The sequence below is a fragment of the Rattus norvegicus genome, chromosome 14, assembly GCF_021556685.1.
Source record: "Rattus norvegicus strain SHRSP/BbbUtx chromosome 14, alternate assembly SHRSP_T2T, whole genome shotgun sequence".
NCBI classification, from domain to species: Eukaryota; Metazoa; Chordata; class Mammalia; order Rodentia; family Muridae; genus Rattus; species Rattus norvegicus.
The window spans coordinates 80,789,121-80,809,317 of record NC_141547.1 but is presented as its reverse complement, the minus strand read 5'-3'; the positions used below and the strand labels follow the sequence as shown (position 1 = coordinate 80,809,317).

Here is a 20,197-nt window from a genome sequence, read left to right as displayed (position 1 = left end):
TATGCCATCTACTACTGAACATGTCAATGGATACCATTTCCTGAAACATGACAGTGTATGTCATCTACTGAGCACAGCAGATATCATCTATTCCTGAGCATCACAGTGCATATTATCTACTGATACAGTAGTGTATACCATCTCCTGAAACTTCACACTGTGCTCATTCTATTAAAACATCGCATGGCAACCGAGCAGTGGTGGGCAGAGGCAGCAGATTCTGAGTTCCAGGACAGTCAGGCTACACAGAAAAACCCCATCTTAAAAAAACAAAAGGGGTTGGGGATTTAGCTCAGTGGTAGAGCGCTTGCCTAGCAAGCGCAAGGTCCTGGGTTCGGTCCCCAGCTCCGAAAAAAAGAAAAAAAGAAAAAAAAAAAAACAAAAACAAAAAACACCCAAACCAAACCAAACAAAAACCCCAACCAAACTAAACAAAAACTATTACCCGGTACATGGTAAATGTATACAATGCTTTTAAGGATTGGGCATTGTGATGGTTTGTATATGCTCTGCCCAGGGAGTTGGCACTATTAGAAGGTGTGGCCCTGTTGGAGTTGGTGTGTCATTGTGGGTGTGGGCTTAAGACCCTCATCCTAGTTGCCTGGAAGTCAGTCTTCCACTAGCAGCCTTTAGATGAAGATGTAGGACTTTCACCTCCTGCACCATACCTGCCTATGTGCTGCCATGTTCCCACCTTGATGATCTTAGACTGAATCTCTGAACCTGTAAGCCTGCCTCAATTAAATGCTGTCCTTACAAGAGTTGTCTTGGTCATGGTATCTGTTCACGGTAGTAAAACCATAACTAATATAGGCATGTAGTTGGTTGTAGAGAGCCTGCAAGTGGGAGGAGCCCTGGGATGGTCCACAGCACAGGAAAAACATTAAAAACAGTAATGGGGGGGTTGGGGATTTAGCTCAGAGGTAGAGCGCTTGCCTAGCAAGTGCAAGGCCCTGGGTTCGGTCCTCAGCTCCGGAAAAAAAGACAAAAACAAAAAAACAAAAAACCAAAAACCAGTAATGGGTATGATGATGCATGCCTGTAAGCCTGTGCACAGGAGACTGAAGCAGGACACTTGCTGCAAGTTTGACACCTCAAGCCTTGGCTTCAGGGTAAGAGATGATCTGAAACAAATAGTTCCAATCACTTCATTTTTGTCTTCATTATACTGATCTCCTATGGCCTGTACTCCTGGACTTGCTCTGTGGGTGCCGGAGATCTGAACTCGGATTCTCAAGTTTGTGTGGCAAGTGCTTTACCAAAGGAGCTACATTTGTCAGTTAAAAAAAATTATTTTATGTGTATGGGTGTATGCCTGCATGTATGTTTGTACCACATGTGTGCATCACACACAGAGGGTAGAGGAATCCATTGTATTCCTGAGAACTTGTAGTTACAGGTGGTTGTAAACCATCATGTGAATGCTTACAACAGAACCCAGGTCCTCTATAAAGAGTTGCCAGTGCTGCTAACAACTGAGCCATCTCTCTGAGCCCCTGCATTTCCTCATTTTAATGGTAATACATCACACCCCCCATGTCAGATGGATAATGTAATAATGTCATAATGAGGGTTGAAGGACGCGTGTGTCATACAATGGTGTAACCTAATCATACTTAAAAAAAAAAGGGATGGCAAGTACTGGCCATTTTGACTGGTAATCACTATGCTCAATGGTCTAGACTTCAGATTCTGCATTTAAACTCATGACCTATATGTAATAATTTAGCATCGTATTTGGTTCTCTGGTAAGCCGGAGTAGATTTTTAAAAATAAATTAACAAATGTGTGAAGCCACAGGCCAACAAGTGTTAAGCACTTGCTAGAGGATGAAGAGTGGGTAGTGAGTGTCAACCAGTGTTGTACTCTTTTATGCCGTGTTCTCTGAGCAACTATAATTTTCAGTATTGATTTAGAAACAGTGTTTTCAGAGCTTATGGACTGTCTGTTTCTCAAAACAATGCAAAAGGGGGTGGGGGAGGCTTCTCCCAACAGGGAGATGGAATTGTAATTGAAATTCAGGTTTCCTGACTGCAGAGTTCCAGTGCAGTTTTCCTTCTCACTACTTCTAACATACAGACTGATGGTGACTTACACTGAGATATGAGAAGTGTTCTGCTAGTCTGTGGTTGTTTATTCCAACACAGTCTTGATTTTTTAGGCATTATATTTAGAAATAGGTAGGTACAAATACAGAACTCATGCTGACTAAATTTTGTTGGGTGAGGGGCATATGGTTCTGGGGTAATGTTTTGTTATTTTCTTCTTCATTCTGTTTTATAACAAATTCCGATGATTCACGTGGTTGGAACATTTATCAGTACCAGTGTTACTAATCTGAGAAGTCACATCAACATCATGGAAAGGAACTTAGTTTAGGAAAGATTTTCAAACAAAATTCACTTTTTAGGATTCTGCATGTCTCATGTTCTTTTTTTCCTTCACTATTGTCGTAGTTGGTGATTTTTTTCATGTTGGTTTACTTTGTTGGTACATTTAATTAAAAGTTTTATTCCTAGACAAGTAGTTCTTAATGATGAAGTCTATGTAACCTCAGCTATTCTGGTCTACACATTACAACTTTGCTTTTTAGCTGTTGATTCAGAGGTGTGAATATATATGGTCATGCCCATTGCTAGCTACCTGGTGTAGCTGTTCGCCTATTGTGTATAAAGAATCCTAAATTGTGGAATTGGGAAGGATTTTTTTCCCCCTGGATTGTTCATTAAGCTTAGCAGTGAGAGAGTATACTTTCATTTAAAGTTTAAATTTTAAACCCTTTCTCAAATTTGTCTATCTAACCACAGGAGACCAAGTTCTGACCACAGGAGACCAAGTATCATGTATTGCTCATTTATATAGAATATTCTGTATCTAGTGGGACTGTTCTTCAAGACCAGAGGTCCTTAGCTATCCTGTAACTTGTTCTGTAGACCAGGCTAGTCTAGAACTCAGATCCACCTGCATATGTCTCCTGAGGGCTGGAATTAAAGGCATGCGCCGTCACCACATAGCTACAAACTTTAGCCATTTAAAACAAGTATCAAGGAACATATTTGAAAGGAGCCTTCTCTCCAAGGCTGGAGATTAGACTTATGGAAGATAGAATTATAATCAGTAGGTTGTTCAGGGTTTCTGGGTTGGTCCTCAGTTGGCAGGCAAGTCAGATCAACCTGGAGTGTAACAGCTGAGAGTGAGGGATGGATGAGCACACAGAAGAGAAGAGTGAGCTGCCAGAACTGGCTAGAGCACAGCTCATGCAGCAAGGGGAAAAATTATTCACACACACACACACACACACACACACACACACACACACACACACACACACACACACACACGTAATTAAATATATATTAAATAAAATGAGTCAGGGCAGCTCCAAGGTTGGCTAGTCTTTCAGTGCTGAGGGACCCTGGTAGGTGGAGGCATGAATGGATGGGGCTTAGGGGAAAGCAGCAACAGTAATTAGGGTTGGGATACAGATTCATGTTCTGAAGCTCTTAGTTATTACATTGCTATTCCTAAAGTTCAGAGCTAGAGAAAAGTACACATTGTCAAATATTACTCATCCCTAGAGGCAATGTGTTTTTCAAGAGCCTATCTGTAGCAGACTCTGAGAGGAGGGAAGCCTTCCCTCCCAGCTCTGTCTCTCTAGCTCCCTCTATTGATAAGTTTTAATTACGTTCTTATAGAAGGGCTTTGTTTTTTTTAACATGGTACAAAGGCCAAAGCCATACTTTATGTATTTTTTTTTTTTCAAGACAGAATTTCTCTGTGTAACTCTTGATGTCCTGGAACTCACTTTTTAAGACCAGGCTAGTCTGAAACTCAGAGATTAGCCTGCTTCTCTAGGCGAATGCTAGGATTAAAGGTGTGTACCACTATCCCCAGTATTTGCTTGATTTCAGCAGGCTGTGCAATAGGCTGTGCAATAGAGTAGGACATTGCCTGCTTATTCATGAACTTTATTGGGATGTAAGTCCAGGAGCATCAGTAAAAATCATAAAATGAGACCTGGTGCTTTTCACTTAGTAAGCAGAAAGAGGTGCTGAAGCCAAGAGGCATTATGTCTGCAGCCAGCATGGAAAAATGTGAGCAGGAAGGTGCACCAATTAGCAGCAGTTCATTGCCTCTTGGCTCCACACATACCCACTCTCGTATGTGACATTTGAGGTGCCCTCTACTGATTGTCTCTTTTTGTCAATTCTCTGTGCCTTCTCTACATTTCAGTAGAATTACTATGGGCAGCTTTCTGGCAAATTCTTTGGCTTCCCATAAGAGTCCAGTGTTACTTTCCACAGGCATTGGGTGCTACCAGCACATAGAAGATGGCTCCCCTCCCCTCCCCTCCCCTCCCCTCGTCTCTTTTCCTTTCCTTTCCTTTCCTTTCCTTTTTTTGAGGCAAGGCTTTTAAAAGTTGATTCTGGCCTCAAACTCCTGGGCTTAAGTGATCCTTCTGCCTCTGCCTTCTATGTAGCTGGGGTTATAAGCATGTAACATCCCTAGCACCTACATAAAAACCAAAAACAAAAACATGTAGAGTAGCATGTACCAATAATTCCAGTACTGGCAGGTCTTGAGGGCTTTCTGGGCAGAGAGTCTAGCTAAAATGATGAACTCTAGGCTCAGTAATAGATCCTATCTCAGGACTATTAAGATGGTTCAGTGGCTAAGGTACTTGCTGCTAAGACTTAACAACTTGAATTGTAAGGAACCACGTAGTAGAAAGATTGAACCAAGTCTTGGAAATTTTCCTCTGACCTCTACACTTGTGCCATTTCACACTCACACAGAGAACAAAATATAAATAAGTAAATAAAAATAAATAAATAAATATTTAAATAAATATAAATAAATAAATAAAAAGCAAAAAAAGGGGAGAGGATGGGTACTGATAGAGAAAAACACTCAGCTTCTGGCCTCTTGTCTGTATACATAAGGGTGAATGCACCCTCCTGTATACTTGTATTCATAGGGGTGCATATATATATTATATATATTATATATATAATAATATGTTCATATCACAGACAATACTAGTATGAATGATATGCATCAAGTTTATTCTTGAATATTATACCTCAGGTCTATGGCTGCTCCTGTATTTACTCTTGTTTCTATCGCTCCTCTTCTTTACTAAGAATCCGCTAATGTTTTTCAATGGTATGTGGCTCCTACTCAGATTTGTTTTGTTTGAGACAGGATTTACTTATGTAGCCCTAGATGTCCTAGAGCTCCTTATGTAGACTAACTAGGCTGGCTTATAAATTCACAGAGATCCATCTGTCTTTGCCTCCTGAGTACTAGGATTAAAGGTGTTTGCCACCACACCTAGGTTCTTTTTTTTTTTTTTTTTTTTTTTTGGTTCTTTTTTTTGGTTCTTTTTTTTGGAGCTGGGGACCGAACCCAGGGCCTTGCGCTTCCTAGGCAAGCGCTCTACCACTGAGCTAAATCCCCAACCCCCACACCTAGGTTCTTGATGCAGCCTTTGTCTTTTGACTGAGCACTCAATAGTGCTAAAGTCTCTGTTGAGCTGGGTGTGGTGGCTGAGATCCCACCCTTAATCCCAGTAACTGGGGAGGCAGAGGCTGGTGGATCTCTGTGCATTCTAGGCCAACCTGGTCTACAAAGCTAGTTCAAGGTCAGCCAGGGCTGTTTAGCAGAGAACCCTGTCTTGAAAAACCAAACCAAACCAAACCAAACCAAACAAAACCAAATCAAACAAAACCAAACCAAACAAAACCAAACCAGACAAAGACATTTCTCTCCTAGAGAGGGAAAATTGCCATTCCTACCATGATGAAAGGGTCCAATATAGTCAACCTGTTATTGACAGCTGCCTACCTTCCCTAGATGTTGTACAGATTAGCTGTCAGCAATGGTAAGGCCAACTCCTTGATGGGTATGCATGTTGTTGAGCCATACTGTTTTTCTTTTTTTTCTTTTTTAGATTAAAAAATTATTTATTTTATGTATATGAGTACATTGTAACTGCCTTCAGACACACCAGAAGAGGGCATCAGATCCTATTATATGTGGTTTCTGGGAATTGAACTCAGGATCTCTGGAAGAGTAGTCAGTGCTCTTAACCACTGAGCCAGCTCTTCAGCCCAAGAAGCATTGTTTTAATAGACTATTTTTAGGTTCTTGCAAAGTGAGTAGAAAGTAAGAAGTCAGTCTCTTTCCAACCCACAGCCCCCGTGGGATTATGTAGTATGCAGCCTTAGCAGATTTTTTTTTTTTTTTTTCGGAGCTGGGGACCGAACTCAGGGCCTTGCGCATGCTAGGCAAGTGCTCTACCACTGAGCTAAATCCCCAACCCCAGCAGATTTTTTTTTAAAGCTTAGTAATATATATGTACAATTTTGCCTGTCCTCTTCATGACTTGATAACTCATTTCTTCTTGTGTTCATTTACCTGCTGAATTAAATCTTTTTTTTTTTTTTTTTTTTTTATTAACTTGAGTATTTCTTATATACATTTCGAGTGTTATTCCCTTTCCCGGTTTCCGGGCAAACATCCCTGTCCCCCCTCCCCTTCTTTATGGCTGTTCCCCTCCGCATCCTCCCCCCCTTGCCGCCCTCCCCCCAACAATCTAGTTCACTGGGGGTTCAGTCTTAGCAGGACCCAGGGCTTCCCCTTCCACTGGTGCTTTTACTAGAATATTCATTGCTACCTATGAGGTCAGAGTCCAGGGTCAGTCCATGTGTAGTCTTTAGGTAGTGGCTTAGTCCCTGGAAGCTTGAATTACATCTTGATTGCTTCAGATTTTAGCAGTTATGAAAGCTGTTGTAAAATATCTGAATGGCGGTGAATTACATGGGAAAGGCAGAGTACCACATCTGCCTGTCCATTCATCTGTCCATACATCCATCCATCTATCTGTCCCTCCCCCCCCCCACACACACAGATGCACACATACACACAAAATCTGTGTATGACTTTTCATGTATATGTAAACTTTCAGTTTATTGATAGATACGAAACATAGTTGTTGGATCTAGTGGTTAGGGTTTGGTTTATTTTATAAGTCATTTTAAAATTGTCTTCTCAAATGGCTGTGCCACTTTGCATGTTTACTAGCATTTGGTGGTATTCTGGATTTTGTTCATTCTGGTAGGTTTTTAGTGATATGTGTGTGTGTGTGTGTGTGTGTGTGTGTGTGTGTGTGTGTGTAGAAGAGAAGATTGAGTGGCTTTGTTTCTGTGGACAACTTTGTTGACAGGTAGTTAAGAGGTGGATGAAAGGGCTAGATAGATGGCTTAGTGACTGCTCTTCCAGAGGTCCTGAGTTCAAGTCCCAGCAACCACATGTAGCACACAACCATCTGTAATGAGATCTGATGCCCTCTTCTGGTGTGTCTGAAGCCAGCTACATTGTTCTCATATATTATTAAAAGAAGTGGATGAAAATGCAGTCAAGATGAGGATGAAGGGCCTGAAGAGATGGTTTAGCATTTAAGAGGACCCAAGTCAATATCCATGTCTGATCAATCACAGCTAACCTGCAACCAGCACCAGAGTTACCAGATGCCTCTGACCTCTTTGGGCATCTGTAATTACGTGCACATGACAGTAGGTTAGTTGGTGGGGGTGGGGGCGGTGTCGGTCCCTGTGGCTGCTGTGCTACAGGTCTTGGGCCACACGGAGAGGCTGGACTTGGGAAGTTGACCATGCTTACCCCCATGCAGCAGCCCCTCCCACCGCTGCTTGTGGTTGGGCTGTGGGAAGCCACTGGACTCTGCTCCCCTGGTGGGGAAGGGAGATCTGAGGGCAGGACACAGCCTGAGAGTTCGTGGGCCTGCAAAGATGCTGGGGCATCTGACTCTCAGGCTCTTGGGTATTAGGCGCTGCTGGGATGCCACAAATGAGCTGGGAATGGAATGGGGGCCTGCGGGACTGGATCTAGCCTAGGGCCCAATGGGAAAAGGGGGGAGCCCCGGCTGGTTCCGCTGGATTAGTCCTTGGCTGGACCATATCGAGCTTGAGCTTGGCTGCCACTGCTGGCAGCACAGGGAAGTTTTCTTCAGGAGATTAGAGGCTTCTAATGGTTCTATGGTTCCCCATGGTAGATTCCGATGAAAAGAGACAGTTCATGGTTTTAAGGCGTTTACTGTCTTGGTGGAAAGTGGGTGAGTAAAACTATACTCCACTTCTCAGGGTGGGCCTGAAATTAAATATCTTGCAGGGATGAGTACCTGAGGAGTTTCATTGGCTGTCTTCAGGCCTTTAGGTACCTCATTATAATGGAGATCTGTCTTGAGTTTATAATCCAGTACCTGTAAAGGGGCTTGGGGCATTGCCCTTACGTGACTGATGGCCACAAGTCTATGAAGGACTGCGGCTAGTGACCGGCCTGGTTTCCTGGGAGTCAGGCAAAACACCTACCATCCCTTTCAGGGTCACTGGGGGTTCAAGCCTCCTCAACAGGGAACCAGGATGCTTTTTACTGTCTCACACATGCCCACACACAATACATATTTAAAATAATACAAATAAATCTTTGTTTTAAAAAAAGAGGAGGATGAGACAGGAACAGCATGTTTGTGTTCTAAAGGAAAGATGGAAAAGCTTTTGCTTTTTAAAAGTGAGGGAGGGGGGGTTGGGGATTTAGCTCAGTGGTAGAGCGCTTGCCTAGGAAGCGCAAGGCCCTGGGTTCGATCCCCAGCTCCGAAAAAAAAGAACCAAAAAAAAAAAAAAAGTGGGGGACGGGTATAACTGGAGTCCTTGGGTGATGGTGGGCATGTGACTGACACATACCCTGGGGAGGAGTAGTTTGGTTGGTAGTAGTCGGAGAAGAGCAGATAAAAGATGATGATGAGTGGGCTGGAACTCTGGGAAACACAGTGTCAAATAGTTTGCCCAAACAGAATGTTAACCCTTTCCAGTCTGTAGTGCACTCATGCTTCTGTTCTCCTTTAGGTGTCTGTGCTGTGTGAACTCCCAGGCTGCTTACTCCACTGCCTTTCTTCCCAGGCACTCCTGTGGACTTAGAGCCTTAGTAGTTACATCTTCTCTGTGATGAAGGTTTCTGGACCTTCTTACATTTTCAGTCTATGGACCATAAAGTTTTTCTACAACCAAGCTTCATCTGTGGTCACCTTTTTCAGAGGGCATGGATTAGATTAGATTAGCCTGGTGTGGATGTCCTTCTGACTGAGTTTTACTCTGGAAAATAAACTTTAGATGAGAACAACATCCAAGCTGTCCTTTGTTTCTTTCCACTGGTCTAACCTATCCTATCACTTGGGATTCCCCTATGGTATTTAGTCATTGACTCCTTAGGCCCTGTGAATTTCACCTTGCTCTTCTTTATTCTGAACTCTAGTCTTTACTCAGAACTGCCTGTAGCAACATGTCTATGTCATTGTCCAGAGAGTTCATTCTCATACAGTAAAATTTCTTTTTAAGATGGATATTGGGTCATGTCTGCTCTTGTGTGAGAACCAGAAGTCTTGGTGATGTGTCCTTTCTGACTGTGCCCAGCTGCTACAGAAGCTTTAGATCCTGGCCTGTGTTTGTGCTCGCACATTGTATTCAGATGTGTGTGCTGTTCTTTCAGCTTTGTTTCTCTTTCAGGTGGACAAGTAGTTTCCTTTGGGTCTCTGCTTTGTGTTTTTCTACGTACTGCTCTTGGTAGATCAAACCTGTAGTCTCAGCTACTTGGGAGACCAAGGTAGGGGGATTGACAGAGCCCAGGATTTTGAAGCCAGTTTGAGTAATACAGAAAGATACCATCTCAAAAACAAACACAAAGGCTAAGAACCTACTGCCTATGACTCTGAGCTTACCTTTTCAATATCCTTTAGAAGAACAGGGTCTCTGTTCTTTGCATTTTGTTCTTGCCTCTCCTAAAAGATGGCCCAGAGTAGAGATTTCAGATGTATTAGGTGTCTTTTTAGAGCTGTCCCTGCTCCATCTCCTCTCAGGCCTCCATTCTGGCTCATCAGATGTCTTATCAGCTCTCCTGCAACCTGGGGCTGGTGCTCTCCCCAGCTGCTCTTTCTTCAGCGTCTGCTCTCTTTGTGCTTGTTCTGCAATATTTCCTGACAGAGGCCTTCAGTGCTACCTAAATGAAAGACATTCTTCCAGCACCAGCACTCAATCAGTTGCTCCTAAGGCATATTTTTTACTGACCTCTCTTTTTACTTGTTTTTTTTTTTTTCTGGTTCTTTTTTTCGGAGCTGGGGACCGAACCCAGGGCCTTGAACCCAGGGCCTTGCGCTTCCTAGGTAAGCGCTCTACCACTGAGCTAAATCCCCAGCCCCTACTTGTTTGTTTTTAAGAAAGGCTTTAGCTCAGACTGGCCTAGAACATGTATGCCTTAGTCTCAGAGTGTTAGGATTGCAGCTAGCAGTCTAAGCTCTGATGATCTCTGTTTTTGCTTTGGTAGGGATATTAGCTCTTCCAGATAGTGAATAAGTAAAACTTACTACTGTGTTCTGGTACCTAGGCACATGGTAGGTTCCTAGTGAGTACAGGTTGAGCATCTCTGATCTAATACCAAGTCCAAACCATGTCAACACGAGACTAAGAGAAAGTTCCATCACTAGATCCCATGTAATAGTTGCAGTCATAGTGCTGATGCACTTAAGATATGGATGTAGTGACACTGGCTTCTGTATGTATAAGGTACATCTGAAACAGAAAATTTTCATAGTCATAAATTTTGGGCCCACCCCAAAATTATTTTAAAATATTTTCAAATATCCTAGAATCTGAGTAAAATTGAAATCTTAAATACTTTTGGATCCATGTATTTGGTAGTTAGTGAGTGGGTATCTTTTGTCAGCTTTGGATATCATATTACATTTCTGGCCTGGCTTTTGGTACACTTGTGCCCAGCATGTATAGCCTGTGACCTCTGATCTGACGGTTGTGTTCTGTCTGTTACGAGAAAAAGACAGGCTTACGTGAGATGAGTTTTGAAATTTTCATGTTAACATATGAGGACCTTTGTATAGAAAAAAGATGAATACTCTTGTACTATTTTGTTTGTTCTTCAGTGGGATTCTGGGCAGGAGAGTTTGTAGGCTATACTGGGGACTCTCCTCGCCCCATCCCACACTATGTTTTATGAGTATAACAGGTTCATATTGTTTCAGCCATTATCAGAGCATGTAAGTGTGAAAGACACTTTTCTTCACTCATTAATTCATTTATTCAGCCCCAGATTTTAGCCCCAGTGCCTCTGTGTAGCCTAGGGCTCATTTGGTAGCTCTGATTATTGTGGGTCAGTTGTATGTGTTAGTACACATTCATAATCTGGTTGAATGTCGATAATATCTAAGGAGAGACATGCAAGTAAGGGAGATTTGAGGAGTTGGCTTGGCAAAGACAGCTGAACACTAGAAAGGAATGAGATGTTCTTCCTTCTCATCTGATGGCTGTGATAGGAGAGGCTGAAGAGGGGTCTGCTGTCTTCCTTTGCTGGCTGCTGAGTCTCTGTGCCAGCTAGCTCCTACAAGGTCACACCTCCTTCTAGGGTTGCCCTAATACTGCAGTGGACAGTAATGCTATAGGAGAACCCATTTTAGTTAACTGCTGTGAGTTAAAGTCTTGTTCCCTTTTTGGTGGTCTTAGTACTTTAGGTCTGTTTCCAAACCCACTACCCTTAGCTTTTTTGTATATTCCAGAGAATCCTTTGCTTCAGGCCTCTATTCCCACATTGCCCATAGTTTTGAAAAAGCAGCTGTTGAAATTAGGCCATGAATTCAGTATTGTGCCTTGGGTCTTAGGTATGCAGCTGCCAAGAGATTGTTTTCTAGAGTCTAGACCAGGAATAGCCCTCTTCAGATATGCTTCTAAGCCAGAACTGCTGCTCGGTGCAAGACCTTGTGTGCATATGCATCGGGTATGGTGTTTCATGCCTAGTTGAGTTCTGCAGATCCGTGCTGATGGGTTTTCCAGGCCAAAGTAATGCAAAAGTGTAGGTGAAGGGCAAAGTGCTTCTTTATGTGTTTTTATTTTATTTGAAATATCACCAATTTCTAGAGTACGAGGTTCAGCTTCATATGTTTTCAAGTTAATATTTTTCTATATAAATATACATATGTATAATATATATTTAACAGTCTTGGCTTCCTGGCTCAGGTTTTGAAAATAGAATTTTTTTTCTATTCCAGACTCCTTTTAGTTTTGGCATGAATCATAGGACACCACCCTACCCCGCTGGGGATTATTGTCTTCTATGCAGAAGTGAACGGAAAGACTCTTCATTCTTAGAGAGTGGAGTTAAGACTGCGAGCAAATTGGCCCTTTCCATGGCTCCCAAGGGCAACAGCGTGCTGCACCTGCCGCTGTGGGTATGCCCAGACTGCCGGAGGACTGTGGAGAAGGAAGAGAGGCACAGCGGTCTTGACCAGCCGGTGAGTGGCTGCAGCTTTGGTGGGCCTCTTGCTTCCCTCTTGTGGGTGGTGGGCTAACTGGCAGTGAAAGGAAAGGCTTTCCATCTGCCATCAGAAAGCTTCCTTCCACACTGTCTTTTGACTTGTGCCAACAGGGATGTCTCTCCTGGCCTTTGCTAGCCACACCAGCAGTAGGGGAAGAACATCTGCTTCCCTATCTGCACAGTCAGCAAGCTGGCCAGTTTGGTACTTTTTGGCTTTTGCATCTGACCTCAGGGTTTCTTTAGTGATAAAGATTCCTGAAAAGCTAGTAAGACTTTCATGTGTTTAGTTCTAGACAATCCTGTATACTGGTAAATATCTGAAAATTATTTCTGTAATGCACTTCAGAAGCCTGACCTTCATCCCCCTTGATTCCAGGCCTTTCCTTCCTAGTTTTAAGTCTTAGTGACCACTGTTCCCATTAGACTTTCTTTCTTATCTCTTTGTGTTCTAGAAGATGGCTTTTTCAACCATTCCCATATTCAAGACTCTTCTCTTCCCTTTTATTATTTTATTTTTCTTCTTTCCTTTTGATTGCTGAATGCAGGAAGTTGTTTTCTGAGTGACTTCTGATCTCTTGCTTCTTGTGGCCAGCAACAGGCAGGAATCTCTATCTTTTGTTTTCAGATTAGTCCCAGTGGAGTTTTGAGAAGCATTTGGCTGTAGTATGAATGGTTCTCCACCTCCAAGGCCTAGTCCTCTTCGTCATTGGCCATTCAGGTGGCTGAAGAAAACCCCCAGCTTTAATGCCAGTGTTAGTGGCAGAGTGACTAGTCTGGGGTTTCAGTGCTGATCAGACTAGAAGTTAGTGTTTATCTCAGCTCCTTCCCACAAGCCCTGTTTCCTGCTTTGTCTCTCTTCCATAGCTCTGTCTCTGATTAAATACTTCACTTCCACAATGTGTCTTTACTGTAGAATAAACTCCATCAACACAATTACTTTTGTGTCTGTTTTAACCAAGAGCAATTGACCTAACATATCTGGTACTTAAAATAATTATATTAATTAGTAGATAAATGAATAAGCAAAGGAATGAAGAAAAGCTCCTGTAATTTCTTCACCAAAGATTCAGAGCATGATTAGTCTGAAATTTTCTTCTCAGATTTTTTCTTTCAGTTTCATATAAATTTTGATCATTTCCCCTTCTTCCAGTTACCTTCCCTTTTCCCTCTTGCTCCAAAAACCTTTACAAGTGCCCTCCCACTTCCATGGGTTTTTTTCCTTTCTTTAAGCCAGGGGTTTGATTAGGGTTATTGGCATGAGTGTTGGAAGTGGGACTTATTTATGGGAGCATAGACAGTGGCTTTGCCAGTGAAGAAAATGATACCGCATCCCAGAAACCATTAGTAATAGCTCTCCAGGATAGATGGAAGCCTTATGAGCTCCTTCACAATCCACCTGTGCAGGTATCCCTTTTCATATTCTCCCTCCCCCATTATGTATATTTTTATCCTTTTAAAATTGTGTGTGTGTGTATGTGTGTGTACATGTACGTGCGTTCATAGGCCTTTGGGTTGTTTCCATATTTAAATTGTTTTGGGAAAACTTGTTTTTTTACAAGTCTACCTGGACATTTTTTCTCCATGTTGCTATACTAGTCTGCCATCTGTGGTCAGGGAGTGTTGTGGATTGCTGTTTGTATTTTCTGTTCCCTCAGCAATCCACAACAAGGGAGGATGTCTTCTTTGAGCCCTCTTGACTTGTAGTGTCCTTTAAACCTCATAACATGAGTTGTGTCTCTGTTTTTGGCAGAATTTATGTGGAACTGGCATTTCCATTTCTTCCTTAAGTATTCTTTTTTTTTTTTTTTTTTTTTTTTTTTCCGGAGCTGGGGACCGAACCCAGGGCCTTGCGCTTCCTAGGTAAGCGCTCTACCACTGAGCTAAATTCCCAGCCCCTTAAGTATTCTTCTTGCCTATGTTTCCCCCATTGTGTTTGGTCAAATGCCAGGCAGTCAATAGAGAGCTGGTGATGCTGTTACCCATCAGCGACTTTGGGAGGCTGAATACATATATTTACTCATTCTGGGGATACCAAGTTACACGTTATCTCACACTGGAGAGACTGGGAAGTCCAGTAGTTGTTCTATCCACAGGCTAAATGTCTCCAGGGTCTCAGTTAGTTGCTGTAGTCCTAGAGAATTACTGGAGAGCTGCTGATCTTCAGTTAGTGCTGGAATTCTGAATAAATTGGTTGGTTCTACTACTGGTAAAGGAACAGGATAAATAAACCGGCCGTTGAGAGTAAGGGCAAGGTATTTCAGGTAGATCTTCCTACTTCAAATAGTCATGATTAAGAGAGTTCCTCAAGGAACGCTTAGTGGTTTGTGTTTTTAGTTTGTTCAAGATGCAGTCAAGTTGACAATCATGAATAGTCCACACACTCCAGATAGCATTTCTTCTGTAGCCACTCATTTCCAGCCACATTCATGTAAGTTATCTATCTATCTATCTATCTATCTATCTATCTATCTATCTATCTATCTATCTATCTATCTATCTATCTATCTACACACAGCATCTCTCTCTATATTCCTGACTGTCCTGGAACTCTCTTTGTAGATCAGGTTACCCTTGAACTTAGAGATCTTCTTGTCTCTGTCTCCCAACTGCTGGGATTAAAGGCATTTGCTCAAAAGGCAACTGTGACTTTCTATATTTTTATTTATTGTATGTGTTGGACTTTTTCCATGGTCCCAGAAAAATTTATGGGAGTTGATGTACCATGTGGATTCCAAGGATTAAACTGAGGTTGTCAGGCTTGGCAGCAAGTGCTCTTACTCACAGAGCCATCTCGCAGGTGCGGCCCTCTTACACATTTGAAAGTGTGCTGTCTGTCATTACTGTCTCCAGCCTGGGCATTGACCAGCAGAGCTTCTTGCTCTTCTCTAGCCGTATTGATTTTATCGTGATGCTGTATGGTTAGAAATTAGATATATATTAGCGATGCTGCATTCAGTTAGCAGCACCTGCTAATTCTGATCCATGGTTGAGTGTCATAAATGTTGCATATGTGTCGACCTGGGTAGAAGGCTCTGTCTGTATCCATTACTACAGCTGTTTCTGAACTGTGTGCCAAACCTTTTTCCAGTCTTGATTTGTGTATGTATGCTTAATCTAATTTCTGGGTGAGATCACTTAAAATCTTATTCTCTATGTATTTTTGTCCTTTTCTTTTCTTTCTTTTTTTTTTTTAAATAAATGTTTCCAGTCTTGTTCTACATGGTTTCAGAATGTATACTGAGTGATCCCGTTGAAACTACTGAATCCTTATACATTTTCTTCTTTATTGTACGGGAACCTCAAGGAGGCACCTTCTTCCTTTTCTTTTTTTTTCCCTGGAGCTGGGGACCAAACCCAGGGCCTTGCGCTTGCTAGGCAAGCGCTCTACCGCTGAGCTAAATCTCCAACCCCAGGCACCTTCTTCCTTAAGGGTGACTTTTCATGCTGATTTATAACTTTTTCTTCCCTCTTCTTGCCTTCTCCCCTCCTTCCTATGTCCTTTATTTTCTGTCTCTGGGTAGTATGTTGTACTCAGTAGAAAGGTAGACTTTCTGGGCATGGTAGTATACATCTTTAATACCATTTGGATCACTCTTTTTTTTTTTTTTTTGGAGCTGAGAACCAAACCCAGGGCCTTGCGCATGCTAGGCAAGTGCTCTACCACTGAGCTAAATCCCTAACCCCTGGATCTCTCTTAAGACAGAGACCAGTAGCTCTGAGTTGGAGACCACCAGCCTGGTCTATTTAGTGAAGTCCAGTGTGGCTAGAACCTCATAGTAAGACCTTGTCTGATAAAAGGAAGGAAGGAAGGAAGGAAAGAAAGAGGGAGGGTGGGCAGGCTTATTTGGATTTTCTGAGTTTGTTCTTACTGGTGAGTTAGGCCTAGTTGTTTCCTGTAGATGTGTTGGGTATTGACTCTTAGCCCAGAGAAATCAAGTCCTGTCCCTTCCTCAGCTTAGGTCCACTTGTGGCTCTAATTTTTAGGATTGCCTTCCTGCTGAGCTGTTGATCACCTTCTGGCCCCTGTGAGTAATAGCACTAAGCATCTAAATCTAGACATTTTTCCAAATGTTTAAGATTTCATAACCATAACTATATAGTATTCATTCATTGTAACTAAGGTTTGTTGCTGTGTACTAGTCACCTGTGTGAATATAATACATTTGAGCTTCCAAATTTTGCTGTGAAAGATTATTCTTTTGGATCACAGTTACAAGTGCTTTTTTCTGTAGCTGGGTGGAAGGAGTTCCTGAGGTATAAAGATTTACAGCGAAAGCTTGATTGTTAAGTCGGATGTTGTATTCTCATAAACAAAACTGATTAAACGGTTAGAGTGGCAAAGTTTGCATTTTTTTGGAGCTCTTTTTTTTCCTCTAAGTTGTCTTCTGTATGCTGGCTCGTCTTTTGATTGAAGTGCTAGAAAAAGTACTGCAGTGGCCTTTTCATTGGTTTTAAGTGCCCTAGGCATCATCAGACTAAGATGACTCAGTGAGTAAGAGTGATTGCTTGTGCCTGTCACCATTGCTTGTCTTTGGCAGCTTTTATTTCTTTCAGTGCTTGGTATCAGCAAGGGTTAACAGTGAGCAAGTGGAGGAAGCAGCAAGCTCTTCTTCTCTAGTGTTACAGTATTTTTCTAGGCCCTTTGGTATTTCTTGGCCCTTGGTAGCTGTCAGTGTTAGAGGTCTCAATGTACATCTGAGACTGTGATCTCAGAAATTTGACATCTCAAGCTTTTCACTCCATTCTTCCTCTCCTTCTCTTCCTCTCTCCCCCTCCCGTCTCCTGTTGCTCTTCTTCTTGCCCTGGCTCTGGAGACTCCAGCTACTGTCATAGCTGACCTCTTCCACAGCTTACCACCACCATTGTTCTATTGCTTCTTTCCCTATGTCGAGTAGCCTTATATAGATAGCCCAGGAAAGGGTATTTGGACCAATCCAGACTATTTGTTTAGGCCACATCCTTGCCTCATAGCCTGTCACAACAGTCCCTCTGAAGACCATCAGAGGAAGTGGTAGAAAAGATAATCTAGAATTCATATAGGCTTGTGATAGCAAAAAGTTTTATTCAAACTGTTTCAAACAGCACTGGCAGAGGCTGTGCCTTCAGACAGCCATCCAGTCAGCCTCCAGTGCATTAGTTTTCTCAAGTCATCTTTGGAGTGTTCAAAACCGCTAGTGCTGGTGTAAGGTTAATCCACTTATCTGACTGATAACCCTTTTGCTCAAGGTAGGTAGGGTAGCATGGAAAAGTCCAGCATCTAAGTGTTGGAAGTCAAATATATATCAAGTTTGCTTACAGTCTGGGAGTGATGGCTCATACCTTTAATTCCAGCACTCAGGAGGCAGAGGCAGGTGGATCTCTTGAGTTAGAGGCCAGCCTGTTCTACAAGATGAGTTCCAAGCTAGCTAGGACTACATAGAAAGACCCTGTTTTGGGCTGGAGAGATGGCTCAGTGGTTAAGAGCACTGACTGCTCTCTCAAAGGCCCTGAGTTCAGGGGTTGGGGATTTAGCTCAGTGGTAGAGCGCTTGCCTAGGAAGCGTAAGGCCCTGGGTTCGGTCCCCAGCTCCGAAAAAAAGAACAAAAAAAAAAAAGGCCCTGAGTTCAAATCCCAGCAACCACATGGTGGCTCACAGCCATCTGTAATGAGATCTGATGCCCTCTTCTGGTGTGTCTGAAGACAGCTACAGTGTATTCACATAAATAAAATAAATCTTTTTAAAAAAAAAAAAAAGACCCTGTTTTGAACAGATACACACACAAAGGTTGCTTACAAATAAAATTTTATTTTATCATTCATGTTATTTATATTATTATTTTGAGATGGGATTTTACTATGTAACTCTGGTTGGCTTAGAACCACTATTTAGACCAGGATGACCTTTAACTCAAGAGAGCTGCCTGCTTCTTCCTCTCAAGTGCTAGGATTAAAGACATGAGTCATCATACCCAGCTACAAATACAGTTTTAAAGAATTTATTATTAGCAGTAACAGTGATTTTAAAAAAATATTTTTTAGGGAGAATACATGTTTAAAGATTTTTATTGGAGCCAGGCAGTGGTGCCCGCCTTTGATCCTAGCACTCAGGAGGCAGAGCCAGGTGGCTCTCTTTAGTTTGAGCCCAGCCTGGTTTACAGAGTAATGTCCAGGACAGCCAGGGTTGCACAAAGAAGAGAAATTCTGTCTTCAAAAACGGGGAAAAAAAACGAGAATTTTTACTGAGCCATTAATCATTCTGGTAAAGACTGATAGTGCTAAAATGCTCAGACATAACTCATATGTTCATTAATAGGAAAATTGTTAATTTATTATAGATTTTTAACATGCAACTGTATTCTGTAATTCAGTTCAGTTGCTTGAAGTTTTTCTATAATGTAATCTACAGATGAAAGAATTAAGAATGAAAATAAGGCTAAGGAGAAATGTATTCAGCATACAACCATTTAGTTGCATAACCCCAAATGTTCATATGTATGTGCATATATATTGTGTGTGTGTATATGTGCATCAAAAGAATATCTCTCTTATAGTGCTTTTTCTATGACAGTGCTCTTCTAAGTATTTCATATAATAATTCTTTCAAAACCTTACTACCATCCATACAGGGACAGCTCCCAGTTTTATAGATGAAAAAAGTGGGCCAGGAAGGTTAGTTTTCTAGAATGAAACAATTAGAAGAGGCACCGTCAGGTTCCAAACCACAGTATTTTGATTTCCCAGCCTGTCCTTTTCACCCTGTGTGCTCTGTTGTTTGTAATGACTGGATACCTTTATTAAAATATTTGAAGTGTCTTTTGGTACTGTATATATAGGAAAGAAACAAAAAAGGGTTAGTGGGGAAAAACAAGTACAAATTCCAAGTAGAAGAAATTGACTTGGAATATCTTTAAAAATGCTTTAGAATTTTATACCTCATATTGTAGTAAAAAATATAAAAATGGTAAAAAGGGACAGAGACTAAAGGGGTAAGCACAAATTAAAATTATGGTTAATATGAGGGTTTCTTCCCTAGACTGTTTTGTGTGCATACACACGTTCATGTATGTGGAGGTCATGGGTTGACATTGTGTGCCTTTTCCAGTCGCTCTTCACATTATTTTTGGGAACTTTTAAAAATAGAGTATGATTTATGGCAGTGTTGTTGTATTTCACATAATAATTTATTCAAAACCTCAGAGTCTCTCCTAAAACCTGAAGCTCACTCATTTGGCTAGATTGATTGATTGATTGATTGATTGATCAGTACACCCCAATGTACTCTTTCCTTCTCTGCATCTTCAGTAGTAGGATTACGGCATGTACCACTGCTCTTGGCTTTTGTGTTGTGGGGACACTGTTCATAGGATAGAACTCAGGATCTCATGTTTGTATAGCAAGCACTTTACTGATTAAGTCATTTTTCCTTTTGTCAGAATTCATAATCTTTAATGTGAGCACTAGAGTTCTATATCTGTCCATCCATCCATCCATCTACTCACCCCCCCCTCCATCTCCCCAATTACTTAGCTTGAGGATGCTGTATGTTGTTTACAGTGGAGGAGGAACACATAAATCTCTTTGTAATTACTGTGTAAATTAAATATTTAAATTTACCCTGAAGTTACTTGGAGAAGTTATCTGATTCTGAAAGGGAAAGAACTTTCTCAATTGGGAGAAAACGATAATCTTGACCTTCACTCTTGCAGCATTAGGCCAGCTACTGGCTTGGTTTTTGGTCTTTTCTTGCCAAGATGCAGTTTTGCTGTTTCAGAATTTGCTCTTTTGAATTTATGTTTTCCTTTTGACATAGCAGTTTCAGAGTCCA

The 20,197-nt window shown here is 41.7% G+C and overlaps 1 protein-coding gene and 1 pseudogene across 3 annotated transcripts in view; one reads left to right on the top strand and one right to left on the bottom strand.

Annotated features, from left to right (window-relative positions):
- Fam193a (family with sequence similarity 193, member A) overlaps positions 1 to 20,197 on the top strand; it is a 125,742-nt gene that overhangs the window by 29,942 nt on the left and 75,603 nt on the right. For 2 of the 3 annotated variants that reach the window (NM_001427458.1, XM_087583200.1), the window contains 1 exon segment: positions 12,128 to 12,370. The exons of the other annotated variant lie outside the window; for it this stretch is intronic. In NM_001427458.1, the coding sequence (NP_001414387.1) occupies positions 12,128 to 12,370 (243 nt within the window). 3 annotated transcript variants of the gene reach the window in all.
- On the bottom strand, positions 1,538 to 1,633 carry LOC120096838 (small nucleolar RNA U13; annotated as a pseudogene).